Source organism: Pinus tabuliformis, chromosome Q (assembly GCF_031772625.1).
Source record: "Pinus tabuliformis cultivar Carrire ecotype Pingquan chromosome Q, CPIR1, whole genome shotgun sequence".
In the NCBI taxonomy this organism is placed as follows: Eukaryota; Viridiplantae; Streptophyta; class Pinopsida; order Pinales; family Pinaceae; genus Pinus; species Pinus tabuliformis.
The window spans coordinates 55,933,934-55,948,413 of NC_142296.1; the positions used below are offsets into that span (position 1 = coordinate 55,933,934).

A 14,480-nucleotide genomic window follows, 5' to 3' on the forward strand; every position below is an offset into this window, starting at 1 on the left:
GGGAAACCTCCCTTGTGGTGGACTGTGTCCAACCACTAAAACAAGCGGAATAGTTTCTGAGGTGACAGTAGTAACCCTCCATTAGTTGCTCTCAATCTAGGTTGCTTAGTGAGGCCTCGCACTAAGATGCTAGATAGTGCAGTAACAAAACGTATGGCTCTATTTGAGATTTGGAATGGAATCATTAATTCTGGATAATTCCTAGTCAAGGAAATGGAAAGGAGAATGGAGAATAACTGCTGCTTTTGTTTATATAGGTGGCTGCAGAGAACCACTTCCAGTCCAGATGCAGTGACAATGCAAGATGCAATTGAATATCACCTGTAGGAAAATTTGCTAAAAGATTCCTAATTGGAGATTGGGACAAAGGGCTGAATTCAAGCATGAGAAAGGTTGTGCGTTGCACTGTATCAGTTATTGTAATCATTAACGTTAAATTTCCTTCAACAGAATTTATATATTCCCCGAGTAGAAGCACCAAAAAGAACTTGACAATTCGCCTACAACACAGACCTGGGTGGACCAAACGGAGAGAATGTGTTAGCTTTGATAAGAATTGCCTCATTCCACCTCGCAACCTCATTATTTCTAATACTTCAAATGTCATTATCCAATCTGGTCTTTGGTTGCTCTTAGCAAGGATTCCCTTTGTGTAACCAAATATTATCAGTACTGAAATGTAAAAGGATTTGCAAATACTTTAGTAATTTTTTTCTTTGTATATTTTGGTTTTATTGATGGAAAACAGCCAAAATGTGGAGAGACTATAACTATAGTTACACAAAACATACTGTGAAAAAATCACATTGAAATATATTTATGCATTAAGCATAAACTAGAATTGATTAGAATCTACAGTAATATGATTTCATTATATTTTCACGCTGATAAAGAAAGTGTAAATCTATTATGCATATCAAACTAAAGAATAGAGAAAAGATAGTCACGTCTGCCTTGAGAGAAAGGAGAACCTAGCCACCCTCAAATAAGATTGGATGTTATTCTTAAGTCTTGTGGATGGACTAGTTCAAGCATTCAACAATTAACAAAATAACTATTTAGAAAGCCCCATTTCAAAAGATTATGAGAAATATATTAAAAAGAAAAAATTAGAATAACCCAGCTTTGACAAATAACTATCTCCAAAACTTTGATAATAGTTGATTGTTAATGAACATTGCTACCCAATATTGACCATGACAAAATTATTCATATAATTAAAGCAAGCAATTAAGACTTCTGTCAGAATTATGTATACTATATATAATCACCTGAGATGAAAAAAAAAATCAGAATTACCCGGATTTGAAAAAATACTATCTCCAAAACTTTGATAATAGTTGTTGATTGTTAATGAACATTGCTACCCAATATTGACCATGACAAAACTATTCATACACCTAAAGCAACAAATTCCAATTCTGTCAGAAGTATTTATATCTATTATCAAAGTTTTGGAGATAGTTATATGTCAAAGTTACCCAGATCTGAGAGATAACTATCTCCAAAACTTTGATAATAGTTGATTGTTAATGAACATTGCTACCCATTACTGACCATGACAAAATTATTCATATACCCAAAGCAAGCAGTTCCAAATTCTGTCAGAAGTATGTATACTAATATAATCACCTGAGCATCATTTTTCTTGAATCCAGCAGCTTTACGGACTACAGCTTGCAATATAGCCGATCTTCTGTCAACAAAGTCAGCATACCTGAGCTCATCTGGTGGGGACAACTGAGCGTGTGTCAGAACCACTATACCCCTTCGCCATATTTGTTGCCCAAAACTTTTAGAGATGGCCTTTGTGACTTGCAAATCTAAGTCATCAACTCGGTAACCATCCAACCGGTCCACATAAAGCAAGATATCAACAGTCTTGTTTATGAGAAACCTGCCATGATAGCCTCAACACATAACTTTGATTTAGGGCCCGTCTTGTAAAGTGATTGAAGACCCACAATGAAATCATTAATCACAACCATTACAAAAACTGTGATATCATAAACTAATACACTTCAATAACAAATCTTGAGAATGACCTAGAGATATTAAAATGGACAGACTATTGTGTACAAGGAGTTGCAATATGACATAGGCTCAGTGAAGCAATATCAAGTATTTGGTACCTTTTTATAAGATCAAGAGCATGATCGTTAACAAAACCACCTTCTATTAGCCCCGGGGTGTCAATTATATTTAGTGTAAAGCCTGCTCTTGACCTTGAACAAATTAAGGGTCGCATTGCCTCAGACTGCACATTTTACATGAAAACGACGCTAAAGTGTCAATTACAAACCAGTTAATTAAGTCCACTACAAACCATAACCCATAAAAATTTTACTCTCAAGCAATGTGCTTACAAAATTTAAGCTAATTTTTCTTCGACAACCCTTTAAAGTGGTGCACATATGCAGAGAAATCCATACCTGGAAGGCACTGACAATGGCCACTCTTTCCCCAACAATAGAATTCACGGTTGAAGACTTTCCAACACCACCTTTCCCCAAAACGAGGATGGTGAGAGTATCCACACTCTGCATAAATTTCACACAAGTTTGGCATACCTACCTTAACATGGAGAAAAGCAACAGGAACACGACACAGCACAAAAAACACACAAATTAGAATCATGCATCATACCTCCTGCTTTAATTTACCAAGTAATCGATGCAGTGCTGTCTGAGTAGCAACAGGAAACTGTTGAATACCCATCCACTCACGGACAAGCTGGGATGCCATGCCACCTGCTTCTAAGAGACAAACCTGTAACGCAATCCACTTTTGTAAGACAACAGTGACAAAGACCAAAGTACAGCTTTGAAATCTCTTTGGATTTTTAGACCCGTATCAGGGAGAAGAAATAAAAAGAAAGAAAAGAAAGCACCTCAGTCTAAGGCCTAGCAACATTGGTGAGCAAACTTTTAATAAAGTGAATAAGTTTGAAATATCCAGCTATATGAGGTAAAAAGGATTCAAATCTCTCCACAAATGAGGAAGTGAGACTATTTCCAGAGAACCATAAAAATTTGAAAAAGGCAATCCTAACATGCAGAAATCCACATTTATTCCCACGGAGGGTTGGCCATTGAAACTTCAGTATGTTGTCTGTAAATATGATGTGGGTTGAAAAGGGTTTAACCAGTCACTATCAGTTGTGTAGAATGACCCATAGAAAAAACTGCGCAAATCTATTGTCCGGGAGGATGTGTGGGACCAAAAATGGCATAGACATTTTGGCCAATGGAATGGGAAGCCATGACATGGTATAAACAAGTTGTGTCATGGAGTAAACAATATAGATGAGATAGACAATCAGACACATATCACTTGAAGAAACTGTGAAAAGAATCTAGAGAGTAAGACTTAGTTTGAAGGACACAAAGGCATCTTCTGAAATTTGTACGAATGAAAGGAAAATTGGTTAAAGTTGCAATTTAGATTGAAACCAAATGATTAAGATGTTTGCATATTATTTTATCATTTCAATTTGTTTAACTTTTACATATTGTAATTTCGTATGTGATGCAATATACATCCGTGTGTGGGATGTACAATGGAGGCGCAGGAGGAAGGCGAATGACAGGAAAAATATATGCAAGGAGGATCAAAGGTTCATGATGGGGTGTGAAGGAGAGCAGAGGTATGCAGACAATGGATCAGAGTACAAGGATTGTTACATGCCAAGTAGTGGATCATCACATCCAGGAATCATGTTAGAATGGAGCATGGAATATTTTAGGGGATAAATTTTTCCATTTGGCAAAGTTTCCATTTTTTTCCAAAAGTGATTCTCCAATTTTCATTTAATTTCAAAAAATATTTGCCCAAATTCTATAGGATAAAATTAATTTACTCACAATTTTTCTTGAAACTATATAAAATCCTTATAAATTTGAATTATTTTACAAAGATTGTTGATTGGAGTAAAGCAGTAATGGTTCTGCTTGCCTAGGTGCTAAGGCTAGCAGAGAGGCCCATACACAATACAGCCACTTAGCAGAATATTAATCTATTAAGTATTTCCTAATGTTACACTTAGGAAAAAGTTAAAAATCATGAGTTAACTTATGATTTAATCTCAGCCCTTCATCAAGATCTAATCTCAGCCATTGAGAGTAAAGGAGGGGCTTAGGTCGAAATTATAAGAGATAGAGCAAGTAAGTGGCCAGTCAGTTGAGCACAACCAGTGTGTCAGATCAGTGAAGGGAGAGACTACGGTTTCAACAGGTCATAGAGCTTCAGCAACTAAGAAGGAGATCGAGTGAAGGCTGAGTTGCTCTCACAGCTTCACTGCAGTTATTCCACTCGCACATGTGCGCAGGAAGAGAGATCTGCAGCTCACACGTGTGCGCAGAAAAGCAGATATAAATGGTTATATGGCAGATCGAGTTTGCAGTAGGGAGGTTGATTTATCTTGGGAGCTGATCAGTGTTTTCCTGTATAGAAAGGGAAATTTTCCCATGCTGTAAATTATTAAGATTACCCTTTTGCCGAAGATAATAAAAAACACAGAAGTTGCAGCTTTTCCCTCGAGTTGGGGTTTCCGAGGTATATCTTGTGTTCTGTGTTGAATGTGTTTGTCTTCAGATTTATTTATTTATTTCCGTTGTGCATGCTAAGTTGGAAAACTCTGTGTATTTGTAATTTAAGTTTCCAGAACAGCTGTTGTTTGTATTTCTGGTTTTACACTTCGAAAATTGTGAATCAGTCACTGAGCTTTAAGGAAATCTAACATGGTATCAAAGCATAGCCTCTGATTGAAGACAAAACACAGTTTTCATCTTCATGAGCAGGTGCTGCGATTCAGAGGGAGCAAGTTCACCAAGTCGATTTGGCCACTAGGGATTCTGGGCAGTGCGATTTGGCAGTATGGTGTATCAGGATCTCAGATTTGAGGATAGATTGGATGGTGCGTCCAACTTCTATTCATGGCATGAAAGGATAGCAGTGGTGCAGGAGGAGCAAGTAGTGTGGGATTGTGTTGATAATGTCCCAGTTGCAGCCAGTGATCCTCAGCAGTTGGCTCTGCAAACAAAAGATTTGTAGAGTACAGAGGTTGTATTTGGTGTTGCTGAAGAAAGAAGAAAAGCTTCTAACAAGTTGTATATTTGGATAACTTGATGATGATATAAGTAGCATCAAAATGATTAAGGACCCCAAAGGTTTGTGTTTACTTGTATATATTTGAAGGTTTAATACTAATTGGGGTTATGATTGTGCAGGATCTCTCCCTTAAAAGATTGAATGTTTGAAGCATGCTTGGACTGGCGGATATATATATATATATATATATATATATATATAAGTTAGTTGATAAAGAGATGAAGCATCTTGAGGCAACAAGATGCTTGCAAGTGTTGAAGAATGTAACTAGGTTCAGTCTTCATAAATGTATTTGAGTCATTATGTAATGTACTTGTCAAAAGAATGAAAAAAGAAAATTTTTATTACTATTACAATGACTTATTAAAGCATGGGTTTCATGCTTGGGTCATCTTTTATTAGTCAAAGTCCCCATTGTGGAGTCATCGGATTTATATTGAGTCATTAGAGTCATTGTACATTTTATGAGACCCTTCTTGGGCATTTGAATCATGTAAAAAAGATTAATATTGAGTCAAATTAGGTATTTGACACCTCCACACCAAGTCAGCCTCAAATTGGGCAATTCAACCTCACCTAAAGGGTATATATATAAGCAGTTCGAATTCATTTGGAGCATCTATCTCACAAGTTTGATATCCAAGAGAAGGAAGCAAAAAAAGTGTGAAATCCCAAGAAGAGAAGAAGAAGTGCTAGAAGGATCAAGGTCGAAGGTTTTGGGCTATCTCTTTCTCTCTCTTATGCGAAGTTACTGGGCCAGTTGCTAGATCGAAGTCTTACTGCTGGAAGGGTCGAAATTCTGAAAGTGTTGGGTCAAAGATTCTGCTATTGGAAGGTCGAAATTCTAGATTTGTTGGGTCGAAGTGTTGTTGCTGCAAGGCCCAAGATCTAGGTTAAAGTTGTTGGAAGGAGAGGTTGACTTAAATTGGAGGTGGACTGTGTCTAGGTTGAAGAGTCTTGGTTATCTCAAGAAAACTATTTAAGGAAGAGATTTTGACTGGGTTTTCCCCTAGATAGGGGTTTTGCCCTGGCAGAGTGCCTACATGTTGTGTCTTGTGTTCTTGTGTTCTTGTGATCTTCATACACACATAATTTGGTAATTGCTTGATGAAAGATAATATAACAAAGAAGTAAAAGAAGCCAACATAATTCACAAGTAATTATCAAGAAAGAGAAATCTAACCCTAACTCTACTAGCATTGATTTCTCAACATGGTTTTAGAGCTAAGGTCAAGGAAGATTGAAGATCACTCTGTTGGCTTGAAGGAAATGGTTACTCCCTCTATGATAAGTTATATGAGAATGGGATTCAATACTGCAGGAAGCTGGATCAAGAAGATCTTCTACTACTTATTCAACAAGGTCAAAAGTCAAGGGTTCTTGGTTGCACTTATAGGTTCACTTAATGATGATAATGCATGGATTATTGACAATGGAGCATCAAGGCATATGACAGGGGAGAGTAAACAACTTCACACTCTATCAAAGGAACCATCTTCTCATGTAGTGGAATTGGGAGACAACAAAAGCTATGTTGTTAGAGGCCTGGGATCAACATCTTTGAAGCTGGAGAATGGAGCTAAGCTACATCTCAACAATATACTATATGTTCCAGGTTTGAAAAAGAATTTGCTTTCAATTTCTTGCTTAGAAGATAAAGGGGATAGAGTTGCTTTTGTTGATGGAAAGGTTTTGGTTTGGGGAAAAGATTCAAGTATTGATAAAGCTAGGGTTATTGGAGTTCGTGAAGGAAGCTTATATAGAGTCATAACACCATCTCCTCAAGCTCTAGTTCATATGGAAATCAATCCCATTGAGCTATGGCATAGAAGATATGGTCATCTACACTACAAGGTCATTCCCACTCTAAATCAACTAGTTCATGGCATCCCCAATATCAAAGAAGATCGTGAAGGAGTTTGCAAGGGATGTTCTTTGGGTAAACATACAAGAAAACCATTTACAAATAGTGAAACAAGGTCTAAAGAAATATTAGACCTCATTCATTCTGATGTGTGTAGGCCTATGTCTGACAAATCACTTGGAGGTCATCTTTATTATGTAACATTCATTGATGATCACTCTAGAAAGACATGGCTTTACCTTTTCAGGAAAAAGGATGAAGTATTTGAGAAATTCAAGGAGTTTAGATCTGAAGTGGAAACCCTAACTGAAAGAAAATAAAGACTTTTAGATCTGACAATGGTGGGGAATACACTTCTAAAGAATTGATTGCATATTATAAAGAGGTAGGAATTAAAAGGGAGCTCATTGTTCCATACTATCCCGAACAAAATGGAGTGGCCGAAAGAAAGAATAGGACAATTGAAGAAGGTATACGAACAATGCTCCTTGATCAAGACTTACCAAAATTTCTATGGGGAGAAGCAACAATGATAGCAGTATATATTCAAAATAGAAGTCCTCATAGAATTCTTGAGAATATGACACTTGAGGAAGCATTCACATGGAAGAAGCCAAGTGTGGACCATCTCCAAATCTTTGGGAGTCCTGCCTATATCCATGTTCCAAAGGACAAACGAAAGAAGTTAGATTCTACAAGCATCAAAGGGATCTTCGTTGGCTATAGTCTCTCCTCAAAAGCATATAGAATCTACATCAAGGAAGGAAGACATATTGAAGTAAGCAGGGACATTATATTTGATGAAAATCATGCCTACAAAAGATCCAAAGATATCCCTATTGATTCTGATGACGAAGATACACCAATATTTGAAGAAGAAGAAGTACACCACGACAATCCCTCTACAATTCAAGAGGAAGAAGGACCAAGTGAGCCTATTCAACTTGTGATCATACTGAACACAAGGAAGAGGACAAATTGGTAAAAGTTACTCTTGAAGATGTTGAAGGACATGGGGTTGTGAAAGGAACCTTTAAAGAAAGCAAAAGGTCGAAAAGATATTATGGACATGTTGCATATATGACAAAACTAATTGAAGTTGAACCATCTACACTTGAAGAAGTTGCTCATCAAAAAGTATGGAAGAAGGCAATGCAGGAAGAATATCAATCCATCATGAAGAATGGGGTTTGGGAAATCATTCCTAGACCTAGTGACAAATTGGTTGTCACCTCCAAATGGATCATCATGATCAAGCACGTTGTTGATGGAAGTATAGACAAATAGAAAGCTAGATTTGTTGCAAGGGGTTTCTCTCAAAAGCAAGGCATCGATTATGAAGAAACCTTTGCACCCACCGCAAGGTATACTACCATTAGATCTTTGGTTTCATTGCTTGCTACAATGGGATAGAATATCCATCAAATGGATGTAAAGATAGCATTTCTGAATGGGACCATCGATGAGGAAGTATACATTGAACAACCCGAAGGCTTTGAAGTAAATAGCAAAGATACTCATGTTTGTAGACTCAAGAAGGCCCTATATGGTTTGAAGCAAGCTCCTAGAGCATGGTACGCAAGAATGGATGCATACCTTCTAAGAATTGGGTTCATGAAAAGTATTGTTGATCCAAATCAATACATCAAGGTTGTGGATAATGACCCAGACATTATTCTACTATATGACATTCATTACAGGCTAAGTTGCATGAAACGCCGAAACGTTTCGGAGTTTCCGAAACGGGTATGTTTAGAAACGTCACCTCCCAAAAATGGAAACATCGGCCGAAACGTCAGTGGAAATGTGATATATGTATATCTAAATATATATATATATATATATATATATATATGAAGAAATAAGTGAATAACACATTATCTTGCCAGAAAAAAGGGAATAAGACCCATATATGACAATTTAAAAGGAAAAAGAAGTCTATATTAACTCTAATATATGATTACATGATGGTCGAGTTTCGGCCAAGTTTCAGAGTTTCGGGTACGGGTACGGCCCGAAACGCTGGGTTCTTTGAAGTTTCGTGCAACATAGATTACAGGTGTGGAGCAAAGGATACAAGAATGCAAGAAGATGTTGGCAGCCGAATTTGAGATGAAGGATCTAGGAATGATGCACTATTACCTAGGTCCGGAAGTATGGAAGAAGCCTGGGGAGATATATCTGGGGCAAGGAAAGTATATCATCAAGGTGTTGCAGAAATTTGGGATGATGGATTCCAAGCCCATGACTACTCCTATGAATGATCACCAATCTCAGGAGTTGATAAGCTCTGACTCAAGTCTCGTAGATCCTACCTCTATCGTAAGTTGGTGGGTTCTCTGATGTACCCGGTGACACTAGGCCGCATATATGTTTTATTGTGGATATTCTTAGTCAGTTTCAGCGGGAGCCTCGTCATGATCATTGGATAGCTGTCAAGCATATATTGAGATATCTTCATGGCACTATTCATCATTGCCTAAAGTATGATAGCAAGGAATTCAAGTTGATTGGCTTCACATATTCTGATTGGGGTGGCAGTGAGACCGATGGAAGAAGCACTGGCAGTGAGACCAATGGAAGAAGCACTACAGGTGGGTGCTTTAGTTTGGTATTTGTTATGATCTCATGCATTAGTAGAAAGCAAGATCTCGTCGCTTTGAATAATGTTGAAGCAGAGTATGTGGTTGCATGTGAAGTAGGAAAAGAGGTTGTATGGTTGAGGAAGCTTCTGACATATTTGTTCGAGAAGCCTCTAAGTCCTACTGTGATAAATTGTGATAATCAAAGTTGCATCAAGATGTCTGAAGATCCCATGTTTCATGCTAGGACGAAGCATATCAACAATAAGTTCCACTACATTAGGAACTTGGTGCAGGATGGGATCGTGAAGCTACAATATGTCCCGACTGACGATCAGGTAGTTGATATACTAACAAAGTCTCTTCCTAATAAGAAGTTTGAATATCTTAGAAGCATGCTTGGTTTAGTTGATATTGTTGATCTTGTTGATGATGATAAATGTTTGGAAGAGATTTGTTGAAGCTTTGTGTGTGAGACACATTGCTTGAGAGGACATGTGGCTGGCACTATGTGTTGATGTTTGGATCCGGAATTAGGGAGGGTAGCTTTGGTCATGGAGCTCTAACCTCGGATACGCACCTAGATCCCTGGGTTGATGGTTAGCAAGTAAGCCTAATGGTACATAGAGAGGTTGAAAGCTTTAGTCCATCATAGTCCCACCCGGATAGATTGCCCTGGTCAGGAATCTAGTCCACGGCACTGTGGCACCTAAACTCTCCATAGTTCATATATTTTCAGATCTTCCTTGTACTTGTATATGTTATTATGAATACCTACCTAGTTAAGAGAGAGTGTTGAAGAATGTAACTAGGTTCAGTCTTCATAAATGTATTTGAGTCATTATGTAATGTACTTGTCAAAAAAATTAAAAAGAAAATTTTGATTATTATTACAATGACTTATTAAAGCATGGGTTTCATGCTTGGGTCATCTTTTATTAGTCAAAGTCCCCATTGTGGACTCCTAGGATTTACATTGAGTCATTAGATTCATTGAATATTTTATGCGACCCTTCTTGGGCTTTTGAATCATGTAAAAAAGATTATTATTGAGTCAAATTAGGTATTTGACACCTCCACACCTAGTCGGCCTCAAACTAGGCAATTTGACCTCACCTAAAGGGTATATATACAAGCAGTTCGAATTCATTTGGAGCATCTATCTCACAAGTTTGATATCCAAGAGAAAGAGGGAGAAAAAGTGTGAAATCCCAAGAAGAGAAGAAGTGTTGGAAGGATCAAGGTCGAAGGTTTTGGGCTATCTCTTCCTCTCTCTTATGCGAAGTTACTGGGCCAGTTGCTAGATCGAAGTCTTACTGCTGAAAGGGTCAAAATTTTGAAAGTGTTGGGCAGAAGATTCTGCTGCTGGTGTTAGAAAATCAGAAAGGAAAAAAGATTTTCTTATACTTGATAATTACTTGTGATGTTCTTGATTTCTTATTAGATTTCCTTTATATCTTCTTTCCTTTTAGTTCATCAAGCAATTACCAAAGCAATAGCACATAAATCAATGGACACCAGATATAGGCACACAGCCAAGGAAAAACCCCTCTCTAAGGGAAAACCCAGTCAGTAATTCTTCCTTCAATAGTTTTCTTGAGATAATCCAAGACTCTAGACCTTGACACAAACTTTCCTCCACATCAAGTCAACCTTCTTCCTTTGCAGATGATCCTATTTGACCTGGCAACAGTTGCAACAATAGAAGCACTATGCAGCACTTTCTTGGACCCAGTAACTTCAACCTTACTTTGGAGACTTCGATCTTGACTTAGGAACTTCGATCTTGGCCCAATACAACTTCTTGAGGCAGCACTGAGCAGCACCCAACGACAGCAACTTCGACCTATACTTGTTCTAGCAACAGCAACATGCAACAACTGGCAACGACATCAACAAGAGAACTTTGATCTTCCAATCTAGGGCACAAGGGGGAGAGAGAGATGCACCAAAATTGATTTTCCTTCCTTCTTTCACCTTGACCAAACTCACACTTCTTTAGCCCTTCTTCCTTTACTTTGCACTTTTCCCAGCTTCCAGAGAGATATCGAACTTGCTTGAGATAATCTCTACCAAATGAATTCGAATTGCTTCTTTTATAGCCTTTAGGTGAGGTCGACTTGATCATCTTAAGGCCGACTTGGTGTGGAGGCAACATATTTCATTTTTGACTCAATACTAAACCTTTTTACATGATTCAAAAGCCCAAGAAGGGTCTCTTTAAAAGTACAATGACTCTATTAACTCAAAATAAATCTTAGAAGTCCTCAATGGGGACTTTGACCTAAAACATGACGACCCAAGCATGAAACCCATGCTTTAATAAGTCATAATAATAATAACAATAATTCTTTTCTTTATTCTTTTGACAAGTAGATTACATGATGACTCATACATTAATGAAGACCAAACCTAGTTATATTTTCCAACAGCTGGAAGGTCAAAATTCTAGATTTGTTGGGTCGAAGTGTTGTTGTTGCAAGGTCGAAGATCTAGGTCGAAGCTGTTGGAAGGAGAGGCTGAACTTGGTGGTTGGAGGAGGTATGTGTCTAGGTTGAAGAGTCTTGGTTATCTCAAGAAAACTATTGAAGGAAGAGATTTTGACTGATTTTTCCCCTAGATAGGGGTTTTGCCCTAGCAAAGTGCCTACATCTTGTGTCTTGTGTTCTTGTGCTCTTCATACACACATAATTTGGTAATTGTTTGATGAAAGATAATATAACAAATAAGTAAAAGGAGCCAACATAATTCACAAGTAATTATCAAGAAAGAGAAATCTAACCCTAACTCTACTAGCATTGATTTCTCAACAAGGAGGACATTTGGTCACCTATGTGTTGATGTCTAGATCCTGAAGTTGGGAGCATGGCGTTGGTCATGCAGCTTCGACCTTGGAAACGCACCTAGATCCCTAGGTTGGTGTTGGAGCTTAAAACTCTGATGGTACCTATAGAGGCTAAATCTTGAGTACACCTTAGTCCCACATGATTAGAGTACTCTGGTCAAATATCTAATCTATAACACTACATGTGTTGTGACTCTTATTTGAGTATATCACTTTGAGATCTTCCATGTACCTCTGTATATATGTAATTATGAATACCTCCCTAGTTAAGAGTTAGTGTTGAAAAGTGTAACTAGTGTCGGTCTTCATAATTGTATTTGAGTCATGATGTAATGTATTTGTCAAAAGAAAGAAAACAAAATTTTATTATTTAAGAAATTGACTTATTAAAGCATGGGTTTCATGCTTGGGTCAATGGTTCTTAAGTCAAAGCCTCCATTGTAGGATTCTAGGGTTTATGTCAAATGTCATTGTCCGTGTCACAATGTAATGAACCCTTCTTGGGCTTTATCAATCAAGAAAGAAATTTATTTTAATGTAAATAGGTCATTTAGGCCTCCTCCACCAAGTCGGCCTCAACCTAGACAAGTCGGCCTAATTGAGGGGCAAAATCTACTATATAAAGGCAACAACTCGACCTCATTTGGAGCACATCCACAAGAAGTTTGATCTGCAGTTGCTGGAGCCAAAAAAAGGGAGCGAAATTCAAGGAAGAGGAACGAAACCCTAGCAAAGGAGAAGGAAGTCTTTGAAGTCGAATTTTCTCTCTTTACCTCACACGTGCAAAGTTGTTTGGTTGTTGGAAGGGCCGAAATTGCAGTATTGTAGCTAGGTCAAAATTCTGGAGTAGTTGGGCCGAAATCTTGGAGTTGTTGGAGCTCAAAATTATGGGTTGTTGTTGGCGCCGAAATTCTGAAGTTGTTGGGGAGGTCGAAGTTGTTGGGTTGCAGTAGGACCGAAATTTTGAAGTAGCTGGGATGTGAAATTTTGGATTATTGTTGGGTTGTAGCTGCTAGACAAAAAGAGACTATTGAAGTTTTCTAAATCATACTAGAAGGTGACTTGGTGGATGAGGAAGGTCTTTTGGGTCTATGGTCTTGGTCTATCTCAATATGATTTACTAGTGGAAGAGTTTGATTGGGTTTTCCCCTAGAGAGAGGTTTTAGCCTTGGCTGAGTGATCGATTCAACTGAAATAGGACCACAAATGTCTGAATGCACCAAATCCAACACACCCTTGACCTAGTTTCGCTATGAGGAAATGCAGTGTTTGCCTGCTTACCAAGCTTACACCCCTTGCACACTCCCTCTCGCTCCACCCTGATCTCCAAAAAACTTGTAACCATTCTCCATAACATCGGAAGAGCCCTATAGTGTAGGTGTCCCATCCTCCTGTGCCAAAGCTAGCTTTGGCTGTCACTCTCATGTACGAGAGCCTTCAATAGTTGTCCTCTCAACAAATAGATATTCTTCTCCCTGCTCCCAATTACTCGCCTTTTGTTGGGATCAACTCCTTTCGACCCAACAACCACTTCACCTCCCATGAAGATGACCTCCAGTCCTCTATCCTCCATGGTCGAAACTGATAAGAGATTCTCCCAACACTTCAATCACCTCCATGATACCTCCTAAGTGCATATGAAACTCAATGCTACCATTGCCCTCTATTGCATTCTTGGTATTATGAATAAGCTCTACATGCATATCTTTGGGCTCCTTTGTCATGTTGGTGAAAATATCTCGAGAACCCGTCATGTGACAAGATGCTCCATTGTCCACAAACCAAACACCACTTGTGACATCTCCAAAAAGGCATGATAGTAAGGCAAAGTTCTCTCGAACTTTTCAGCCAACTCGTCCATCTACATAGCGGTTGTCTTTCCCTTACCCTTCTTCTTGTTTGGACACTGACTGGAAAAATGCCTGAACTTGTGACATGCAAAGCACTTGACTTTGCTCATGTCCTTCTCCTTTTAATTCTGTGAAGGTCCACCTCCACTCTAGTCCTACTCAGCCTTCCGTTTGCCCTTTTTCGCTTGTGCAGCAAAAGCAAGCTCCTTTTTTTCATCACCACTCTTTCA

At 38.2% G+C, this 14,480-nt stretch overlaps 1 protein-coding gene across 2 annotated transcripts in view; it reads right to left on the reverse strand.

Annotated features, from left to right (window-relative positions):
• The window catches only part of LOC149218271 (translocase of chloroplast 34, chloroplastic-like), a 105,743-nt gene that overhangs the window by 74,536 nt on the left and 16,727 nt on the right, over positions 1-14,480 (reverse strand). For both annotated transcript variants that reach the window (XM_089383881.1, XM_089383880.1), the window contains 4 exons: positions 2,647-2,769; positions 2,433-2,540; positions 2,133-2,257; positions 1,633-1,897 (listed from right to left, as the gene is read on the reverse strand). In XM_089383881.1, coding sequence (XP_089240007.1) covers positions 1,633-1,897; positions 2,133-2,257; positions 2,433-2,540; positions 2,647-2,745 — 597 coding nt within the window. In that variant the 5' untranslated portion in view covers positions 2,746-2,769. The remainder of the gene's footprint in view (positions 1-1,632; positions 1,898-2,132; positions 2,258-2,432; positions 2,541-2,646; positions 2,770-14,480) is intronic.